The sequence below is a fragment of the Pongo abelii genome, chromosome 16 (genome assembly GCF_028885655.2).
Source record: "Pongo abelii isolate AG06213 chromosome 16, NHGRI_mPonAbe1-v2.0_pri, whole genome shotgun sequence".
NCBI classification, from domain to species: Eukaryota; Metazoa; Chordata; class Mammalia; order Primates; family Hominidae; genus Pongo; species Pongo abelii.
In genome coordinates, this window is record NC_072001.2 from 23,151,142 (window position 1) to 23,173,298 (window position 22,157).

The window sequence follows — 22,157 nt, forward strand, 5'->3', positions numbered from 1 at the left end:
ATAATTGCAAAAATAATCAGTCATCTGCTAGCTATCAAAGGACACTTGCAATGAGCTGCTTACACAGGACAAAATGAGCCGTTTCAAAAGATACTCACATGTCTCTTGAAATCACCCTGTTTTACCACTAGGTTCAAATTTAAGATGATCACTCCCATGTCATCTTCTAAACTGTTTGGATCTTCCAGTTTTAAAATATGTTCAGTTGTTCTAAAAGCAAAAAGCAACAAATAATGCTACCATGTATTACAGGATTGTATTGACCTACACGCATCAGGAGCTTATGGTAAAAGTCTCCTACCTCTGAATAAGGATTAGACACAATGTTAAGAAAGCACAAAATTTAGTGAAAATAAAACAATTATATTCAGGGTAGAGAACCTGTTTGGCATTGTTTAATTCAACAGTTGGTTAACTGACCCCCCTCCCCTACCACCCAAATAAAATGTAAACACTTGTTTTAATTTTAAGTAAGGTTAATGAAATTGAGTATTAACAAATGAAAGTATGAAATCCAATACACACTTTGCATTATAAAATACTTAACATCTGACAAATATATTTGGCACCTAGAAAGCAAAAATCCTTAAAAATACACTGAGAGTTATAACACTTTAAAGCTCTCTTTCATTTGTTCAGATATGATGTTTTTGTCATTTGACCTCAACAGCACCATTTAACATTATCATGAGTTCCCTCTAAAATTCATCAATAACAATTACAAAGTAAAACTACGGTACCTGTTAAGCTCAAGATCACTGAGAATGACAAATGCAGGACCCATGAAATCAGATGTGGTTAAATCTCAATCATATACCTACAAAGAGGGCAGAGGTCAATAACACATTATTATAGTAAAACAACCGAGTTTATCAAATTATTAACAAATGCAATAGGTTGGAAATTTTGAAATCACTCTTTCAGATCCTGAAATACTTTGCATAGTATAGTTAAAGAGAAATTTAGTCAAGCCAATGCAGAGAACAAAATTATTCAATCTTGCCCATTTTGCCTACTATGATCAAAATAACAGCAACAATTTCTTTTAAGGCAGTATTTATACCCATTGAAATGTTATGCACAATGGACCACGCTCTGTAGTTTAAATAGCCTGTCATTAAAATTTAGCATTTTCCACAGTGAGCAGATCTGCCAATTAAATAGAAATTTGCTAAATTTTCTATAGCAATCTCATCCTGCACTCAACTCATGCAGTTTTAACCCAGATGTTGTAGTAATTGGTGCTTACAACTGGTGGCTTGAAGCTCTGTTAAGCATAAAGATATTCCTAATGAGAAAGGCTTTAGTACTTGTCGCCATGGCACTACCAGTAATAATTCTTCCACATTTGGTAGATTTAAATACAATCAATGTATATAGATAGATATTATTTTCACTCGAGTACATCTCATTGAAGAGAAACATAGAGTTTCAACAAACAGTATAAGGAATTTCTCCTATATTAACATTTTAAATCTGGTCTAATAAAATAATTAATTTTGGCAAGTTCACTTCTAAGAGGACATGAGAAACTGCTGAGAAATGTTTTTAATAAAGGAGCAGATTTAAAAGCCGTCTGTGATTACCTTCACATGTAGCTTTTGATCAAGGCTTTGTATTGGCAATACAACTATCTCATCCCAAACTGGGTTCAAGTTCTTATATATGACTTTACTTTTGTACAGCACCTTCCCAGTCAGCTTAAATTTCACATAAGGATCACTTGTGCCTTTAAAAGAAAAAGGAAACAAGACAGAATTTAAAAATACATGTAAAAGCCTGGGACCTTCATTAAATAAAGATCCTTTCCCTACTCCCCAGGCTAATGTCTCCCTGCACAGAGATTAAAGGCCTCAAAGGTGGAGGATGGAGGGAGACATAAAACAATTTGGGGTAAATGAATGATTCTTTTTTCCCTTTAGTGGTAGAATATAAATGGGCTCCTTGAACATTTTTGTTTTGTTTCATTGTGGGTAGGTCACCCCTATACTACTCGCAAAAATTCAAGAAGTAAAATCCACCAGCACCAGCTAACAGGGTCAGAAGTCCTGGAGAGAAGCCACCCCTCCTAGGAACCACAGCAAGTCAATGAAAAGTGAAAGAAATCAGTTTCAAACATTTCACCAGATGGCTGATTCAACAGAATCCTGTACTTGAAAATATAATCATAATAAATAAATCTCTGGAATCACTGGCTCTAAACAAGGCACAATGGGGCTACAAGTGAAACTGGAGGCATAGAGATTAAATTGACAAAGTTGCCATTCTTTGCTGCCTCCCCACCCCTGCACTAAAGCAGCCAACATTGTCTCCGCCAGGCCAGCTGAACTCCACATCAGCCAGGCCCTCACCTGGCCTCAGCGCCGACACCGCTGACCCGCCCGGCTCCTCCCTGGGAACTTTGAAACAGACGCCAAAAGGGCCGGGCACAGTGGTTCACGCCTGTAATCCCAGCACTTTGGGAGGCCGAGGTGGGCGGATTCACGAGATCAGGAGATCGAGACCATCCTGGCTAACATGGTGAAACCCCATCTCTACTAACAATACAAAAAAATTAGCCAGGCATGGTGGCAGGTGCCTGTAGTCCCAGCTACTGGGGAGGCTGAGGCAGGAGAATGGCGTGAATCTGGGAGGCGGAGCTTGCAGTGAGCTGAGATGGCGCCACTGCGCTCCAGCCTGGGCGATAGAGCGAGACTCCGTAAAAAAAAAAAAAAAAAAAAAAAAAATTAATAATGTCCCTCCAGTTACTCTGCCCAAAGCAAAAAGAAGGGCTGATGGCAGACCCTCCTCCACGCTTTTCAGATCAATCAAAGTTAAAAAAATGCCCCAAACATAATACATGAATTGTGTATTGTGTGTGTGTTACATGCATGTGCGTCTCATGCTACAATGCTTGGAATACACTTGTTCATTACTACCTAGTGAACAGTGGGTGAAGAAGGCACAAATGAATGAGCAATCTCCTTAATGAGGAAATAAATGAAGGCCAGCTGATAACGCTACAAAGAAAGAAAATCTAACTTGGGGAGTTATGATACTATAGTTAATTTTGAAACACGGCACAGTGAATAAGCATACAAAGACCAACAGCCCCAGTCTGTTCACTGATATCTCCCCTGTGCCTTGGACAGTACCCAAGGTAGGTCCCCAGAATATTTATTGAAATGAATTGCTGATATCAACCTCAAGCCAATATAGTCTAACAATATTATATCAAAAGTTACTTAGGCTACTCTGTCACAACATTTATCAAATTATTAATATCCATCATGCATTATCACTTCAATCTTTTATTTTTTCAGCTCCTTTTAATATTTCTATTTAGCTCCAGTACTAAATATTACTGAAAATGCAATGCACTACATTTCCCAGGTATTTGAACTGAAATTAACATCGCTATGAAGTAAAATAGCAGCCATGGTTTAAAGCCTTACTAGACTAAGTAAAGGCACAATTTTGAGAAGTCAGCCTTCCAGTATTGCAAGGGTACTAACTTTAAACAAAAATTAAATCAGCTGCAAATATACACATATACATAGTCAAATCTCACATTTTAAGTTTGATAGCATAGGAGTAGAAGCCCATCAGTCTGTATTTTAAACTTGGACATGCACATGTGCACGCACGCACACACACACACATGCTGTGTTCAGGGGCAGTTCTGAGAAGAACAGTAAACATGAATGCATTCACAGCCATTCAGTGAAATGCTCACTAGTGACAGTGCGATCCACCCACCCCCACCCCCACCCTCTTACAGCAAAAGAGAACACCTCTGGCGAGGCTGACTTTCACAATCATTCTGATATATATCAAAAAGTGGGGGAAAACTATAATAAAAAGAGGCCTTTAATTAAATGAAATTACCACTCTGGGATCAGGTCTTCATGCTTGTCAGCGTACTCTCAAAATAATCATCTCAAAACTAGGCCTCGGTGGTGTCAGTTTCTCACAGGCAAGGCATACTGGGTAATCCCCAGGCATTTTGACAACTACATAATGTTCAAACTGTTCCATGCGTGAATGGTGGCAGTTGTGTGAAAGAAAATATTGATGTCTGGAATTAATAGGAAAAGGGACCGGGGTTTACAAAGCCAAACAAGGAAAGAGGGTGTCAAGTTAGTGCCGCGTTAATTGTTAGGGAAAATTTGACGGGGGGGAGCACATTGTGATTTTCTCTCTGAGCTTAAGTGCCTCACTGTCAGAGAAGTGACATCTCAACTAGGCAGCTTCTGAAAAGGGGTCGGCCACTCAGGAATGCAACTCCCAGATTATACAAATGATGAGTGACACCTGAATGGGTGGACTTTAACCTTGTTCACTGGGAGCTTCAGACACAATGAGGCTCTTGTAGTAGTGTGGTACTCGGTGAGGAGAATGAAGCCAGGAGTCCAGAGACAGTGCCTCTATTCTGGGGCAGTCACCAGTTCTGCCATTTGGACCTGAAGGAGTCCCTCAGCCTCAGACGTAGACTGATTATCAAGATGTTATGCATTCATGGCCTGAGTGTCCTGCTCCATTCCAAACACACAGCAGTACATATATATATATATATATACACCCACACATGTATATGCTGAGCAAAACTAACAGCCAGTCATCAGTCCTCTAAAAATGTTGCACCCACTTCCCTTCCTAATGACTATGTGTGACAGCCCTTGTTTCTACTCTTGCTCACTGACACCACGGGTCATCAAGTCTCCCTCGATGCTGCATCTGTCAGGCATGCTAATGTGCCACAAACAGCTTCTGGCCATTTCTGAGCATGGCTCCGTGCTGAGCACTCCAGGAGGTTACAAAGTGCATTCATCCCAGATCCTGCTCTTCTTCACCTAAGGGGCAGCAGGCAACCCAGAAATATACCACGAAGTCCAAGACAGAAGTGTCCCAACAGAAGTGAACCTGGGAGCCCGGCGTGGTGGCTCATGCCGGTAATCCCAGCACTTTGGAAGGCCGAGGCTGGTGGATCACAAGGTCAGGAGATTGAGACTATCCTGGCTAACACAGTGAAACCCCCGTCTCTACTAAAAATACAAAAAAAAAAAAAAAAAAAATTAGCCGGGCATGGTGGCGGGTGCCTGTAGTCCCAGCTACTCAGGAGGTGGAGGCAGGAGAATAGCGTGAACCTGGGAGGCAGAGCTTGCAGTGAGCCAAGATCATGCCACTGCACTCCAGCCTGGGCGACAGAGCAAGACTCCATCTCAAAAAAAAAAAAAAAAAATAGTGAAGGAGAGAAGGAGACCCAAAATGTCTAGAGTGGTGTGGTGCCGAGCATGCATTTCAATCCATCCAGAGATTGAGGGAAGAACATATAATGAGAAATAAAATTGTAAAAAACAGATTTGAGTCAGAGGCCCAAGTACCCTATAAAAGCAAAATAAGCAGTTCAGTTTATAATCTGTAATAAATACAGGTGTTTTATTTTCCTCTTCACTTGTTTTTTTTTAATTTTTAAGAAAGGTAGTATAGGCACACAACTCTGAAAGGGATGAAAAGTAAAATCTCTACCCTAGTACTGGTTCGCTGATTCTCATTTGTCTAATATACCCACCATAAATAGTTTCTTGGGCATTTTACAGGAAAAAAATATATAAGAGCTGTTTTTAGTGGACTCGTGCTTTCACAATTAACATTCCTTGGAGCTCTGCTCATACCAGCAATATAGATCCACTGTTTTTTAAAAAACTAACTGCATTGTGTTAGTTTATGTAACTAGTTACTAAATAATGGATATTAATATCTTTTCTGCTTTTATTAACTAGTACAAACAATACTGCAATAGACATCCTTCTATAATTATCTTGGAGTCTGTAAGTGATGATATTCAGAGGAATATTTTAACAATGAAACTGCTGGAGAAATGAATATGAAGGGCCTATGATTTTGTCCTTTGCTTATGGATTTAAATGAGCCCCTTTATTATGGAAGTCAATCAGCCATTGACTATAAGTCTTGTCGGAATTTGTTGAGACTTACGTTATTTCTGGTAATAAGTGATTTTCATTTTTATTTCATCAAATTTTCCTAAGTTGTATTTATGGCTTTGTAGTTTAACATCCTGTTTAGAAGCAATGTTGTCACTACAAATGGTTTTTTGTTTGTTTGTTTGTTTGTTTTGAGACGGAGCCTCCCTCTGTCACCCAGGCTGGAGCACAGTGGCGCGATCTCGGGCTCACAGCAAGCTCCACCTCCTGGCTTCACGCCATTCTCCTGCCTCAGCCTCCCAAGTGGCTGGGACCACAGGCGCCCGCCGCCACGCCTGGCTAATTTTTTGTATTTTTAGTAGAGATGGGGTTTCACCATGTTAGCCAGGATGGTCTCTATCTCCTGAACTTGTGATCCACCCGCCTTGGCCTCCCAAAGGCTGAGATTACAGGCGTGAGCCACCACGCCCAGCCTGTCACCACAAAATTTTCAATTAATTCAGCTATGTTTTCTTCCACTGATTTTATAGTCTTTCTTTTTTTTTTACACCACTTAAGCCTTTGGCTCATCTGGAATTATTTTAGTATGAAGAGGGAAGGAAATTCAGTTTCACTCATGAGCAGCAGGGTAAAGTGTTTGGAGCCAAGGTTTAGAAATATAAATCCGACAGCAGCTTATAATTTAGAATGAAGAAAGAAGGTAAAGCTAGGAAACCTTATAACTGAGAAAATATAGCAACAGGGAGTTGAGGACTGAGGAGAAAGCTGGGACCAGACCACAAGAAGGACCTACTCAAGGTTTTGCAAAGTGCCCTAAAAAGCACTTCCATAGAACTTCATCTCGAGAGACACCCCGCGGACGGGAAAGGGTATGTGATCCAAACCATTTAGAAAAGCTGCTTACTATTGGCCAGCCGCTGTGGCCGCCTGTAATCCCAGCACTTTGGGAGGCTGAGGCAGGTGGATCATGAGTTCAGGAGATCGAGGCCATCCTGGCTAACACGATGAAACCCCGTCTCTACTAAAAATACAAAAAATTAGCCGGGCGCGGTGGCGGGCGCCTGTAGTCCCAGCTACTCGGGGGGCTGAGGCAGGAGAATTGCGTGAGCCCGGGAGGCGGAGCTTGCTGTGAGCCAAGATTGTGCCACTGCACTCCAGCCTGGGCAGCAGAGGGAGACTCCATCTCAAAAAAAAAAAAAAAGAAAAGAAAAATAAAAACAAGAAAGAAAAAAGAAAAACTGCTTACTATTTCCTAGCCTAGAACTTTCATAATATAGCATAAAATATTAAACTATGCTAAGAAATGCAGTACAGACAAATGACAGGCTGGATGCAGTGGCTCATGCCTATAAATCCCAGCACTTTGAGAGGCCAAAGCAGGAGGATCACTTGAGGCCAGGAGTTTGAGACCAGCCTGTGTGACACGGCGAGACCCCATCTCCACCAGAAAAAAAAAAAAAAAAAAAAAAAAAGTTGCTTCAAAAAATTAGCTAGTTGTGGTTGCATGTGCTTGTGGTCCTAGCTACTCAGGAAACTGATGCAGGAGAACTGCTAGAGCCCAAGATTTTGAGTTTAGGGTGAGCTAGGATTATGCCACTGCACTGTAACCTGGCTAACAGAGCAAGACCCTGTCTCTCTAAACAAACAAAATAAAAAAACCTTAAACTTTTCTACTCCATATTTTACAAATTTATTGAAATATAGAAAACATTATTTGGACCACCTATGAGTGTATTATTAAATGTCTTCAAATAAAAGCTCCTGGAAGGTAAGATTAATGCCCAGAGGTGCCTAATATGCCTGGTAGATGGATTATACTCATGTGATGAATGAATGAATAAATTTTGAAGTTAGATAGACACGGTGAATTAAAATCTCAGGCTTTCCTTTTACTAACTGTGTAACTTTGGGCCATTTACTCAATTTCCTTATGCTGTAGATCTTCACTTGTAAGATAGAAAACTACCAACTTCAAGGGATTATTTTGAGAACTGAGTGATCCAATATACTTCAATGATAGCAGGCTTCAGCCATTTGCTGAGAATGCCTCACTAGTGCTATTAAGTATTACTACTCAAGTTATAAAGGGGAAGAGTGTATGACAATGCATGCAGCAATAATTATTCATTTATTTTACTTTAATTTTCCAAGTTAATGTTCCCTGATTTGTTTCTATAGTATTTCTTCTATTGCCACCTCTAAAGGTGTGAAAATTATATCATATTCTCTTAAGTTTGATAAAAAATTCCTTATCTTACTTCTCACAGGGATTCCGTGTGATTTGAGAAAATTTCCATAAAGTAATCTGAGCTGTCCTAGAAGGAAAGAGCTGTATAAAAATTAAAAATCACTAAGTCCTCATAAGGACTGGCTATTTCTTTACCTACTGTTGTATTCACTGAGGATTTCAGAGCACTTTGGAGATATAATTGATACAAATAACAGGCAGCTCAGTAAGGACCTATGGCAACTCAAGTCTATCATCAGGAAAGAGTCACTAAGAACCATAGAATTTGAAGATTTTGATCTCCCCTTCATTTTACTTACCATCTTTAGGAACTCTTACCACCTCAAGAGTGCTCTGAAGAACATGGCTGGTACCAATACAAATGGCAAATAGAAACAGACAATATCACATTGAATGGCTCAAGAACAATTGTCATATGCAAATAAAATGAACCTATAATGCAGCTCTAATTACAAACAACTTCTCTTTGCTTTTCTTTTGATATAACTCATAGCTATGGAAAAGGTTAATATGCAGATATGTACTTAGACTTTATATGCTTAAATGTACATGCACACACATACTTATCATAAACAGGGATCAGTCTTTATACAGTATTATTCACCTGCTTTCTTCAATTAATAAGACATCAGTCTTATTAATTGTATATATATATATATACATACTTTTTTTCCCCCCAAGATGGAGTCTTGCTCTGTGGCTCAGGCTGGAGTGCAGTGGCATGATCTTGGCTCACTGCAACCTTCTCCGCCTTCTGAGTTCGAGCACTTCTCCTGCCTCAGCCTCCCAAGTAGGTGAGATTACAGACGCCCACCCTCACGCCCAGCTAATTTTTGTATTTTTAGTAGAGACTAGGTTTCACCATGGTTGCCAGTCTGGTCTCGAACTGCTGACCTCGTGATCTGCCTGCCTCGGACTCCCAAAGTGCTGAGATTACAGGCATAAGCCACCATGCCCAGCCCATAAATATATTTCTATGATTCAATTTAATGTTCACTTTATGTGTATGTCTGTGCATATACATGTACCAACTTACTATGCAACATTTTTTAAAAACTAGCATTCCTAACGTGGACTAAAAATCCACTGTGTTGAATACAAAAGCATTATTTGTAGGAAAAGCTTACTTATTTGCTATCAGCAAAGCATGTTTGCCAAGTTATAAAATTTAGCCACGCAATTTCTCCAAAAGAAATGTTGTCTTTAGCTTGAAAAGTTTTCTAATTAAATGTATTTCCCAAAGTAGTTGTTTGCTCATGAAAGAAAATTATCACCATATTTTTACACTAAGTTTGCATCTTGGCATATCTGATAACTTTCTTTGGGAGAGCTTAAAATTTCAAATTCAAGTCAACAATTATTGACCAGGTCTTTAGGGACACTGTGCTGCATATATGAAACTCCAACAGCAAAAATAGTATTCGGAAACATATAAAAAGTACATATCTTGGCCAGGAGTGGTGGCTCACACCTGTAATCCCAGCACTTTGGGAGGATGAGGCAGGCAGATCACGAGGTCAGGAGATCGAGACCATCCTGGCTAACACAGTGAAACCCCGTCTCTACTGAAAATACAAAAAAAAATTAGCTGGGCATGGTGGCGGGCACCTGTAGTCCCAGCTACTTGGGAGGCTGAGGCAGGAGAATGGCATGAACCTGGGAGGCAGAGCTTGCAGTGAGCTGAGATCGTGCCACTGCACTCCATCCTGGGTGACAGAATGAGTCTCCATCTCAAAAAAAAAAAAGTGCATATCTTAAATTTTTTATCTAATAGGGTAAGAGTAGTAAGCGACTATTCTATTTATGCACATACATTTATAGTCTTCTGAATATATATACATATTTAGGATCTTCTCTTTTTGTTAGGAAAAGAATCAAGCCTGAGCTTCTTTTAGATGGAATCTGCAAATTCTGACTTTGACACCAGAAAAAAATAAAAATAAAAAAGTTGTTTCTGAGTTTTGAACAGGTGCTGCTGGACTCTTACAGTAGAGCTGAGCTACTCAGCTCTAGAGCGGCACTCTTAATTGACCTCTTCAGAAACCATAATGGACATTGTGGAAATTTACAGGGCATTTTTCCTCAGTCATCTGAGAAAGTAGGAACTTTTCCTGTGCAGAGAAAAATCTATATTAGTTAAGATAGTGGTAGATTCAAAGCTAGCAGAATCCCAAGCCAGTGGTTTTATCCACCAAAATAAACAGAATATGCACATTGCCAGGTATGTCATGGCCCACCTTTCTTTTGCAGATAAGGACCGCATGCTTCTCAGAGCTGTTTTTGATACCAACCACAGAATAGTTTCTTCCCCAGTCTTCTACTGGCCTTCCTGTCTGTGTTTTGCCATTTAGCCCACTCTGATTGAACTATTCCTGCACTTCTCTCCCAAACACAATTGACTTCCTTCCTCTAAATGGACCAACTATGTATAACATCCCATTGGCACCTTGGGCAACGTCTGCACATGATGGACCATGAGATGCAATAGCTCCAGGCAATTTACCAAAGCCCAGTTTACTGGAAGAATTTCCAATGACTAATATACAGTGAAATCAATGACCTGAAATTTTCAATGTTGCTAAAACTTGTTTAACTATTTATAAAGTCTATAGCAACACATAGAAGATAAACAATGAGACATAAGGCAGCTCTAGGGAACTGGGGAAGGAGGTCCTCCTGGGTCTTCAGATTCTTCCCTGCACCACAGCCCCCCTGAATTTCCTCAGCCCCACCCCATACCATCCCAGACTCCACATACCTCCTCTGCCTCCCCCTACTCTCAGTCCCTCCCCCAACTCTTCCCCTAACATCTTCTCTTTTTCTGTCCTTAGACTTCCCCTTTCAAGGTCTGCAGCTTAAGCTATGACATATTCAGTCTCTTCTACTACTTATTCTTTTGGCTTGACACAAATTAAATATTGTTTAAAATGCTGTTTTGGTTTTGTCTTTATAACCCATCAAGTAAGATGAACCAGAGACCTTCAAAATCTATTTTTAAAAGTCCCCATCCAATATTTTTATGAATATCAATTGCTATAACTTTATAAATAGAAGAAGAAAAATATTGCCAATATATTAACATGATGAATTCAGTAATTTCAGTGAATTGGTCATTTGGTTGAACAGATGATTTAACTAATTGACTTTTGGCAAAGTGGTCATTAAAAACATATGCCTGATCATGCCTGTAATCCCAGCACTTTGGGAGGCCAAGGCAGGCAGATTGCTTGAGCTCAGGAATTCAAGACCAGCCTGGGCAACATGGAAAAATTCCACCTCTACAAAAAATACAGAAATTAGCCAGGCATGGCAGTGTGCACCTTTTGTCCCAGCTACTTGGGAGGCTGAGGCAGGAGGATTGCTTGAGCCTGGGAGGCAGAGGTTGCAGTGAACCAAGATCACACCACTGCACTCCAGCCTGGGCAACAGAGTGAGATCCTGTCTCAAAACAAATACACACACACACACACACACACACACACACACACACACACACTCCTATATGCCAGCATCACCCCAATAAGGGTGTGAACTTCTGCTTAGAGACCTCATACATGGTTGTCCCTATAACACCAAAAAAGGAGAGCCCCATGTAATTGTTTCATATCAAGACAGAACATATAGTATCCCTGGCTTTGGACCTACAGAAGGAAACACATTTTTCTACCTGCTGTATGGCAGAGGTTCCTGAACACCTGGACAGCTTATTGCAGCACGGATTGCTGGGCCCTACTCCAGAGTTTCTGATTCATCAGGTCTAGGGTGGGGCCTGAGAATTTACACTTACAAGAAGTTCCCAGGTGCTCCTGGTCCAGAGACTGTATGTTTGAGAGCCACTCTTACATACTAACTGTAAATTGTAGAACTCTATAAAAAAGCTTAGTTTGGTCTGAGATAAGAAGCACACAGGTAATGGAGCAAATCATGAAAAAGTCAATGCTTGATCCCAGGTAACAAGCAATACACAGTGACATAACACAATTCTTGGTTTTCATGATTGCAAGTCATAGCCAAGTATCTAGTGAGAAATTCAGTTTCATTTTCAGGGCTTAGAGGCCAGGTGATTCTAGAAAAATAGGATTTAGTGATTAACCTCATGAGAGTGGGAGTTATTTATGTCCTTTTTCTCTCCCCCATCACTTAGCATTTAGCCTTACTTTAGAAAGGTCCTGTATTTGCTTTAACCTTGTAAAGAATTTTGAGTGCTTATTAAACGGAAAGCTTTGTGTGTGTGTGTGTGTGTGTGTGTGTGTGTGTGTGTGTGTGTACATATGTATTTAGAGACAGAGTCTCATTCTGTAGCCCAGGCTGAAGTGCAGTGGCATGATTTTGGCTCACTGCAACCTCTGCCTCACAGGTTCAAGGGATTCTCCTGCCTCAGCCTCCCCAGTAGCTGGGAGTACAGGCACCTGCCACCATGCCCAGCTACTTTTGTATTTTTAGTAGAGACAGGGTTTCATCATGTTGGCCAGTCTGGTCTTGAACTCCTGAATTCGGGAGATCCACCCGCCCCAGCCTCCCAAAGTGCTGGGATTACAGGCATGAGCCATCATGCCTGGCTCAAACGCTTTGTGTTTTTAAAGATATTAGACATGTTTCTTGTTTTTTTTTTTTTTAAACTTAACACTAACGTAGGAGAATAAGAGAAAGTTTTTCCAAAAAAGAGAAAACATTGTGATTACTTTATCTTATTGGAATGTTGGATACTAAAGTCTGCTTTATCAATCATCAAGCACACTATAAAATTTCCATTTTAATAGGATTTTTACCTCAATTGAGGTAATAAAGTTTTAAAGTTTTTCAAGTGAAAGCCAGCCCCGCCCCTCTCCTGGAGTGGGCGGGGACAGCAGTTGCATGGGCAGCTTTCCTTGTGACAACACAGGTCCTTCATGACACGCTGCTGTCTGGCCACGCCTCCTTTTCCTTTCATCTTTCTCATTGGCCAATGGGCTTCAAGCATTAAGGCCACGCCCCTATTCTGCATTCTAGTGCAGCCCTGGTTACGCCTCCTCTGGCTCAGTCACACAGCGACGTAGAGGTGACTGGAGGTGTATAGTTGTCCTCACCTGGATCATGCTGATGTGGCCCCAACCCCACCTCCCTGACAATCCCCACCTCCCTACCCATCCCCACCTCCCTACCCATCCCCACCTCCCTACCCACCCCCACCTCCCTACCCATCCCCACCTCCCTACCCACCCCCACCTTCCTACCCACCCCCACCTCCCTACACACCCCCATCTCCCTACACACCCCCACCTCCCTACACAGCCCCACCTCCCTACCCACCCCCACCTCCCAACCCACCCCCACCTCCCTACCCATCCCCGCCCCCCTACCCAACCCCACCTCCCTACCCAACCCACGATGAACAAAGAAACCCGACAGAACAAATTGGCCGAGGCCAAGGAAAAGGTAAACGCACCAGCACCCCAACCCAAGCTGAGGCCCCCTCTGACAGCTGAACTGCTGCCAGTCTGTGCCACTCCTGAGGCACACCGGGCTGGGACCCCCCAGTACCTCTGGGATCCCCACACCAAAATCTTGTCAGTCAGGCCAACCCCCACATGAGTCCTGCCCCTGCCCTGCCTGGCACCCCAGGGTGACTTTGAGCAGGTGACTCCCGGGGCTTCCAACTCCATACTGTGCCCTTACCTCCTGCTACCTCAAACCCGACCTCCCTGGGCTCTTTGGGCTCACATCCCCAAGGACCTGGGTGCCCCAGAACCTGCCCTCACCAGTTGCCACAGGGTGACTTTGGGGATGTGACTCCTGGGGCTCCTTGCTCCTTACTTGGCCCTCACCTCCTGCCGCCCCAAGCCTGACCTCCCGGGGCTCTTTGGGGTCACGTCTCCAAGGACATGGGTCCCAATTTTGTGACCCCCCCTCCCCAGTCTCAATGCGGCAACTTGGGCATTGCACTCATGTGTCCCCCCCACCCCCGCCACTCCACCGAGGAGTGGAATGTAGTGATGTCACAGTCCCTCTACAAACTGTCATTACTACCATGAGACCAGCCTTTGGTCTTAGTACCCAGTCCCCCAAGTGTTCTTGCCCACTTCTGTTTCCTCTGGTTGCAGCACAGGTTTCCAGCTGGAAGGGGAATGGGGACCGTGGGACCTAGAAGAGAGAGGTTTCAGGCTGCCTGACTTCCTTACCACAGACGTTGACAGTGTGAAAAGCCTACACCTCCCCCATGAGCTCCACATGTTGACAGTGTCTCTGGGTGGCAATGGGAGAACGGGTTGGGTTGGGTTTTCTCCCAGGCTTCTACTCTCCAGAGACACTTTAACATTTTTTCTGAGTTCTGCACCTCAGATTTGAATTCTCCATTGTTCTGGGACCAGAGTGCCCCTCAGTCACTGGTTTCTGGAGTGAGATCTGCTTATCTTCTGTGGAACAGATCTTGGGAAACTGGACTTGACAGCTTGAGTCTTCCTCATCTCATCTCAACCTGGGGTACTTTGAGTGCCACAGGATAAATATGGGGCATCTTTCTGAAGCATCAGTTTCCCTTGATTCTATTGAGAGATGAAACATTAATGTACTTAGGGATGAAAGTCACATAGATTTATAAGAGTATACAAGACTTCTCTCTGAAATGAGGCTTGGGTTGTCCTCTTTCTGCTAAATTCCTGGATTTAACAGAAAGGCTGCCTTCTGCCATGAGGATACATTGGTGTAAAGGTTTGAGAGGTACTGGTGTACTTCTTAACACTAACAGACGTGTGAGGGTGTACAGTTCCTGCCTACTTAATATTTGCTTTTCTACCTCTGTCTCTGGTTTTGGTCCCTGGCAGCTGCTGATTTGTGGCAAAATCCCAGAGCTCAGAGTCAGAAAACTGAGTTTAAGTTCCATTACTGCCTTTTTTTTCAGCCATGGTATCAATCTCTCTCAGTCACTAAGTGATTGTGACAACATTTCCTACAGTTGGTGGCATTAAATCAGATGGTCTATAAGAGTATTTAATATAAACTGTAAAGCAGGATGTGACTGTAGGAGCTTGTAGTTCTCATGAGTATCACTGCTCTTCCTTTCCACAGTTGAGAGACCATCATGCCCAGACCAACCCTAGTGTTGGTGCAGGAGCAAGTGACACCAAAAAGAAGAAAATAAATAATGGCACTAACCCTGAGACAACCACTTCTGATGGTTGCCACTCACCTGAGGATGTGAGTCTTGGCTGGCCAGGCTCCTGGGGACAGAGGGCCCAAGGGGTGGTGGAGGGTAATTGTTAAGATTGTGGAAGAACTGCCAGGTACTGGTTAAGAATTCTGGATTTGAATCCTACCTCTCCATCTGCTAGGGATATGATTTAGGGCAAATTGCTTGAGCTCTTTGGGCCTCTCTTTTCACATCTGTAAAACAGGAGTGGTATTGTTTTACTTGTATTTGTGAAGTTTAAATGAGATTTATCATTGTGTTTTTATGTTAATCCCTAGTCCAGGGCCTGCTGTAAACTCTCCTTCTTGGGCATGCATTTCCTGAGGTAGAGTTAGAGAGTATCAGAGGTTTCTGTTAGCTCTGAGAGCCTGACAGTTAAAGGCCCACTAGAATGGAAACCTCAGGGCCAAGGACTCCTGTCTGCCTTTTCTGACCTCTATCCCCGCTGTGAGGAATGGTCCCTGGCCCGTATGTGCTCAACGTTTGCTGAATGAATGCACCTTTCTAAATCACAAGCTGGCAGAAGGGTGGGCTTTTCTCACACTCCATCTCTGAAGGTTTCTGTTACTGTCTTTTCAAGAGAATCTAGTTTCAGACTTTGAGTTCCGTGGCTGTGGGCAAAAACCAACAAAGACCCAAATCCTTCTTCTTTGGGAGTTGAGGAGAGTTGACCAGTTTGTGTTCCCATTGGGTCTGAGAACTGTGCCTTTTAAATCCATTCCTGACCCCTGCCTACCGCTTCCTGGCCTGGGGAATAGAGTCGAGGGGGCCACCCTCAGTCACCTTCCTTTGACTCTCCCCACAGAAACAACAGAACCGAGCTCAGCTGGAAGAAGTAACGTGATTTCTTTGTTTGCTCACGACACGACCGCTGGGTTTGGGGGCACTCAGATGTAGAGGTCCCAGTCTCATCTCCCCCACTCCTAGCCTGGGGAAGAGGGCTCACCCCCCTTATTCCACCCCATCCCCACAGGGTCCCTGATAAACTGGTCCCATGGGTGGGCCTGTCCTGGGGCAGTGGTGCCATTCTGGGGGCATGTCTCTTGCTGTGCCATCTCTGCCTCCTCCTAGCAAGAGCTCTGTCTTCCTCTTTCTATAGGAAAAGAAGGCAAACCACCAACATCAGGAAGCTCTAAGGAGGCAGCTAGAGGTGAGTGGAGGATGTGAAGTTCCCTCCTGTCCTCTGGGGAATGTTTCTTTGCTTCTCTTTCAGCATTTGCTTGTCTTTTCTCCCAAAGGCCCAGGTTCATACCATACGAATCCTTACATGTCAGAAAACCGAGCTTCAGACGGCACTCTATTACAGCCAGCAAGCTGTCAAGCAGTTGGAAGGTGGGAATCTGGCACCCCGTCATCCTTGAACCTGGCACTTTGACAGGCCTTTAGGGGGAGTCCTTTGGGCCACATCTGAATGTCTCTCATTCCAGGAGAGGCCAGGGATCTGATCGGCCGCCTGCATGATTCATGGAAGTTTGCAGGAGAGTTAGAGCAGGCTCTCTCTGCCGTCACTACACAGAAGGAGAAGGCGGATAAGGTGAGTCCAACCACTGCCCCATACCCTGGGAGCCCAGCTTCGCAGATGGAGGAGTGAGCCTAAAGTTCCCTTCTGTAGGATGGAGTGTCCTGCCCAGAAGGCAGCATTGCCATTTCTTGCTGCTTTTGTGTGTGGTTGTTAGAGGCAGACTGGGGCTGAGTGGGCTGCTGCGGATGAGTTGGGGAGCACTGTGGGGAGCGAGCACTGGACATAGAGCTCAGAGGCCAAGTGCCCGCCCTGCCCATCCTTGGCTGTGGCCTTGGCCAAGTCCTAAGTGGCGGTTAGGGTACTTGTACCATAAAGGTGCAGAAGAGTATCTTGAGTATGTTATTATTTGTGTGGAGAGAGGGAGCAGGTATATATGTGTGTGTGTGTATGTATTATGGTAATATACATAAAACATGTTTGTAAGGATTCATAAAAAAAACTCAGGATAGAGGCACAGTGTGGGGGGGAGATATTTCCCTTCTGGACTTTCTGAGTTTTGGACTATGCGAACGTATCATCCTTTCAAAAATTCAACAAAGGATTAATTTCCTCCTTCTTAACTGTGCCCCTACCTCCAGCGAAAGAATGGGCTTAGAGAATCAGATATACCTGGGTGTTGAAATCCCAGCTGTAGGTGATCTTAGGCAGCACTTAACCTTTAATACCACATGTTTTTCATCTACACAATAGAGATAATAATGGTAACCATCTCCTATGGAGGTTATGAGGATTAAATAGGATTATTAGCATAGTGCCTGGTGAAGCACTCAATAAAGGTTCTAACAGTGGTAGTAATAAGACTAATAACAATAGCAGTATTATCTGATCTCTCTGGGCCCCTGTTAGCCAGCCCTAAATTCAGTCTCTTTCCCTGTCCCTTCCACCTTCACTGAGTTCTTTGAAAAACAAATGAGGGCCGGGTGCTCTCACTCATGCCTGTAATGCCAGCACTTTGGGAGGCCGAGGTGGGTGGGTCACCTGAGGTCAGGAGTTCAAGACTAGACTGACCAACATGAAGAAACTCCATCTCTACTAAAAATACAAAATTAGCCGGGTGTGGTGGCACACGCCTGTAATCCCAGCTACTCGGGAAGCTGAGGCAGGAGAATCACTTGGACCCAGGAGGCGGAGGTTGTGGTGAGCCGAGATTACGCCATTGCACTCCAGTCAGGGTAGCAAGAATGAAACTCTGCCAAAACAAACAAACAAACAAACGAAAAACAAATGAGACCATGGGCTTGGAAATGCCTTGAGAACATGTCAGGTGTGATTGAGAGTGAGGGAGTGTTACTGTGGAGTAGTCACAGTAGCTGTTGTTCCTGGTCATCCAGCTACTCCTCTGCCTGCTCTGTCTTGACTTAACCTTTCTCTATTTGCAGTACATCGAGGAGTTAACAAAGGAGAGGGACACCCTGAGTCTGGAACTGTACAGGAACACGTAGGATGGGGGAAGGTGGAATGGGAGGTCTGGGGGCCCTTAGCGTGGGTGGTGTGCTGGGAGGTGGGGGGTACAGGTGAGCATGGGGAGAGGCTCCTACAGGTTTTCATGTGTGCACAGGGAAGCTCTAGTTCAGGCTGTGCCACTGACTCATGGGGTAGCCTCAGGCAACTCATGTCTTCTCTCTGGCCTGCCACCTGGGACTTTTAATTCCTGGGGTCCCTACCAATGCCACGGTTCTGTGGTTGTGGGTTGAAAGTAGAGGGTTGATCACCAAAGCGGTCCTTTCTGTTCTTCATTCATTCCTTTCTCTACTGCCTCTGGCCATAGCATAACCAATGAGGAGCTGAAGGAGAAAAATGCCAAACTACAAGAAAAACTTCGACTTGTAGAATCTGAAAAGTCTGAGATCCAGCTCAACGTAAAGGAGCTAAAAAGAAAGCTGGAGAGGGCCAAGCTCCTGCTGCCACAGGTGAGCGGCTGCAGCCCTGGGGGTTGTGGGAGCCCCACCCAGCTGGGACCGGGGGGCGGGGTGGGACCAGCCCCACCCAGCTGGTCTAGGGATCATGCAAGGTATGGGGAGGCTCCAGCCAAGAGCTGGAAAATTTGGGTCCCTGTTCTGGTCCCACCATAGAATCCTCTAGAGTGTGCTAAAAATGTACAAATTGGGGCCCTGCCTGGGGAATCAGAATCTCAGAGTTAGTGCTTAAAATATTTTTTTAAAGGATACTGGATGAAAACCATTATTTTATAGATTACATTTATTTATTTATTTATTTATTTATTTATTTATTTATTTATTTATTTTGAGTTGGAGTCTCACTCTTTCGCCCAGGCCAGAGTGCAGTGGTGCAATCTTGGCTCACTGCAAGCTCCGTCCCCCGGGTTCATGCCATTCTCCTGCCTCAGCCTCCCAAGTAGCTGGGACTACAGGGGCCCGTCACCACACCCGGCTAATTTTTTGTATTTTTAGTAGAGACAGGGTTTCACCGTGTTAACCAGGATGGTCTCCATCTCCTGACCTCGTGATCCGCCCACCTCGGCCTCCCAAAGTGCTGGGATTACAGGCGTGAGCCCCCGTGCCTGTCCTATAGATTACATTTATATGGCTAGCTCATGAGTCTGTTTCCTTCTGAGGTTCAAACCAACACTTTCACTATTCCAGCAGCAGCTGCAGGCGGAGGCTGACCACCTGGGTAAGGAGCTGCAGAGTGTGTCAGCAAAGCTCCAAGCCCAGGTGGAAGAGAACGAGTTGTGGAACCGCCTGAACCAGCAACAGGAGGAGAAGATGTGGAGCCAGGAGGAGAAGATACGGGAGAGGGAGGAGAAGATACGGGAGCAGGAGGAGAAGATACAAGAGCAGGAGGAGAAGATACGGGAGCAGGAGGAGAAGATGCGGAGGCAGGAGGAGATGATGCGAGAGAAGGAGGAGAAGATACGGGAGCTGGAGGAGAAGATACACGAGCAGGAAAAGAGACGGGAGGAGGAGGAGAAGAGGCAGGAGCAGGAGAAGATACGTGAGCAGGAGAAGAGGCAGGAGCAGGAGGAGAAGATGTGGAGGCAGGAGGAGAAGATACACAAGCAGGAGGAGAAGATACGGGAGCAGGAGGAGAAGATGTGGAGGCAGGAGGAGAAGATGCACGAGCAGGAGAAGATACGGGAGGAGGAGAAGAGGCAGGAGCAGGAGGAGAAGATGTGGAGGCAGGAGGAGAAGATACGGGAGCAGGAGGAGATGTGGAGGCAGAAGGAGAAGATGCACCAGCAGGAGGAGAAGATATGGGAGCAGGAGGAGAAGATGTGGAGGCAGGAGGAGAAGATACGGGAGCAGGAGAAGAAGATGGGGAGGCAGGAGGAGAAGATATGGGAGCAGGAGGAGAAGATGGGGAGGCAGGAGGAGAAGATACGGGAGCAGGAGGAGAAGATGCACGAGCAGGAGGAGAAGATGTGGAGGCAGGAGGAGAAGATGCACGAGCAGGAGAAGATACGGGAGGAGGAGAAGAGGCAGGAGCAGGAGGAGAAGATATGGAGGCAGGAGGAGAAGATACGGGAGCAGGAGAAGATGTGGAGGCAGAAGGAGAAGATGCGCAAGCAGGAGGAAAAGATACGGGAGCAGGAGGAGAAGATGTGGAGGCAGGAGGAGAAGATAAAGGAGCAGGAAGAGAAGATGCACGAGCAGGAGGAAAAGATACGGGAGCAGGAGGAGAAGATGTGGAGGCAGGAGGAGAAGGTGCGGAAGCAGAAAGATATGATGCGGGAGCAGGAGGAGAAGATACGTGAGCAGGAGGAGATGATGCAGGAACAGGAAGAGAAGATGGGGGAGCAGGAGGAGAAGATGGGGGAGCAGGAAGAGAAGAAGCAGGAACAGGAGGAGAAGATGCGGAGGCAGGAGGAGAAGATGTGGGAGCAGGAAGTGAGGCTGCGGCACCAGGAGGAGAAGATGCAGGAACTGGAGGTGAGGCTGCAGGAGCTGGAGGAGAGGCTGGGGGAGTTGGGGTGGAAGGCCGAGCTCTGGGGGGAGCAGACAAAGGTGCGTGGAAACCCTGGAGATCATACAGAATGACCTCACCACAACTTAGCAGATGGTGGTTGGCTCCCTCTGCTTTTCCACCAGTCTGTGGCCTACAGTTTAAATGGTGGGAAGAAGGGTGTGAGATTTGAGGCTGGGGAGGGAGGCATGGGCCTCTAGGCAAGGGAGGCAGTCATTTAGGCCTGGAGGAAGAGGCCAGGGCAAGGGGCCTGGGCAGGCGACAGAGCCCCGCAGTGCCCTCGCCACCCTGTTTATGGGCCCAGAATCTGGAAGCCAGCCACTACCTACCCTGACGCCTATCCTGCAGGTGGAGTTGAAGAGCCAAGAGGCTCAGAGTCTGCAGCAGCAGCGAGACCATTACCTGGGTCACCTGCAGCAGTGTGTGGCCACCTATCAGCAGCTGGCCTCTGAGAAGGAGGCACTGCCCAGCTGCAGCAGCAGGAAGCTCAGGGCGAAGCGGTGGCCGAGGTGGCCCACCAAGAGTTGCAGGAGACCCGGTTGAGGGAGGTGATGAGGGCGGGGCCCCAAGCCGGATGACCTGGCAACCTCTGTGCCTTCTCACTCTCTTTCCCGGCCCCTTAGGAGCACCTGGAAGCTGCCATCTACCGAGCAGATGACAAGAACGCAAAAACAATAAACATGTAAAAGCCGGCAGCAAGGCCTGGAGAAGAGTAAGCCGCCACGTGACTGTTTAGAAGAGAGTCTGAGCACAAACCTGAAAAAAAACATTTATTTATTTTAAATTGTGGCAAAATACTGGCCAGGCGCGGTGGCTCACGCCTGTAATCCCAGCAACTTGGGAGACCGAGGTGAATGGATGACCTGAGGTCAGGGGTTCAAGACCAGCCTGGCCAATACAAAAATTAGCCGGGCATGGTGGCGCGTGCCTGTAATCCCAGCTACTTGGGAGGCTGAGGCAGGAGAATTGCTTGAACCTGCGAGGCAGAGGTTGCAGTGAGCTGAGATCGTGCCACTGCACTCAAGCCTGGGTGACAGAGCGAGACTCCGTCTCAAAAAAAAAAAAAAGTTTCTTCCTTACATGTATGTTTCTATTGTGTTTTTTCTTGGTCTTTCTCGTTTAGTCTTGTGTTGTCTTATGGCATTCCTAATAAACTTTGTTCTGTCTCCAGAGAGTATTGACTTTGACTTTATGGCACACAACTTGAGTAAGGGCACATCGCCTTCATCGAGTTTGGGACTAAGCTGGTTCAAAGCAAGTTTTAGGTTTTATGATGGCTGGTCTATGTTTTATTCATTTGGACTCCCAGGGGTGGCCCTTCCAGGGTCCCCACCGAGGTCCCATCTCCTTCCTGGGACCCAAATTCTCATTAGA

General features: G+C 45.1%; 2 protein-coding genes across 4 annotated transcripts in view; one reads left to right on the top strand and one right to left on the bottom strand.

Moving 5' to 3' along the window:
- The window catches only part of LOC129050356 (multiple C2 and transmembrane domain-containing protein 2-like), a 78,497-nt gene extending 64,376 nt beyond the window's left edge, over window positions 1-14,121 (bottom strand). The window contains exons 1-4 of one of the 2 annotated variants that reach the window (XM_054532383.1): window positions 13,911-14,098; window positions 1,587-1,729; window positions 741-817; window positions 99-210 (exon numbers count right to left, since the gene is read on the bottom strand). In XM_054532383.1, coding sequence (XP_054388358.1) covers window positions 99-210; window positions 741-784 — 156 coding nt within the window. In that variant the 5' untranslated portion in view covers window positions 785-817; window positions 1,587-1,729; window positions 13,911-14,098. Of the gene's footprint in view, window positions 1-98; window positions 211-740; window positions 818-1,586; window positions 1,730-13,910 lie in introns of both variants that reach the window. The other variant, XM_063716505.1, reaches the window with a different exon arrangement.
- On the top strand, window positions 13,162-21,956 carry LOC129050312 (golgin subfamily A member 6-like protein 1). Of its 2 annotated transcripts, XM_054532203.2 has the most exons (10): window positions 13,167-13,587; window positions 15,217-15,345; window positions 16,143-16,172; window positions 16,437-16,487; window positions 16,576-16,669; window positions 16,765-16,871; window positions 18,239-18,297; window positions 18,628-18,769; window positions 19,463-20,749; window positions 21,407-21,956. In XM_054532203.2, exons 1-10 carry the CDS (start codon window positions 13,246-13,248, stop codon window positions 21,467-21,469), a joined length of 2,304 nt encoding a protein of 767 aa, XP_054388178.1. In that variant the 5' UTR covers window positions 13,167-13,245; the 3' UTR covers window positions 21,470-21,956. The 2 variants fall into 2 exon arrangements, with proteins under 2 accessions (XP_063572503.1, XP_054388178.1); XM_063716433.1 differs by lacking the exon at window positions 16,143-16,172 and having other exon boundaries at window positions 13,162-13,587; window positions 19,466-20,749; window positions 21,407-21,946.
- The last annotated feature ends 201 nt before the right edge of the window (window positions 21,957-22,157 follow it).

What these genes read in the sequence shown, in the direction of transcription:
- LOC129050312 (XM_054532203.2), top strand. Translation starts at nt 13,246, where the DNA reads ATGCTGATGTGGCCCCAACCCCACCTCCCTGACAATCCCCACCTCCCT. An exon ending in GTTGCCACTCACCTGAGGAT is followed by an intron (nt 15,346 to 16,142) that starts GTGAGTCTTGGC and finishes CTCTCCCCACAG; the next exon opens with AAACAACAGAACCGAGCTCA. An exon ending in AGAAGGAGAAGGCGGATAAG is followed by an intron (nt 16,872 to 18,238) that starts GTGAGTCCAACC and finishes CTCTATTTGCAG; the next exon opens with TACATCGAGGAGTTAACAAA.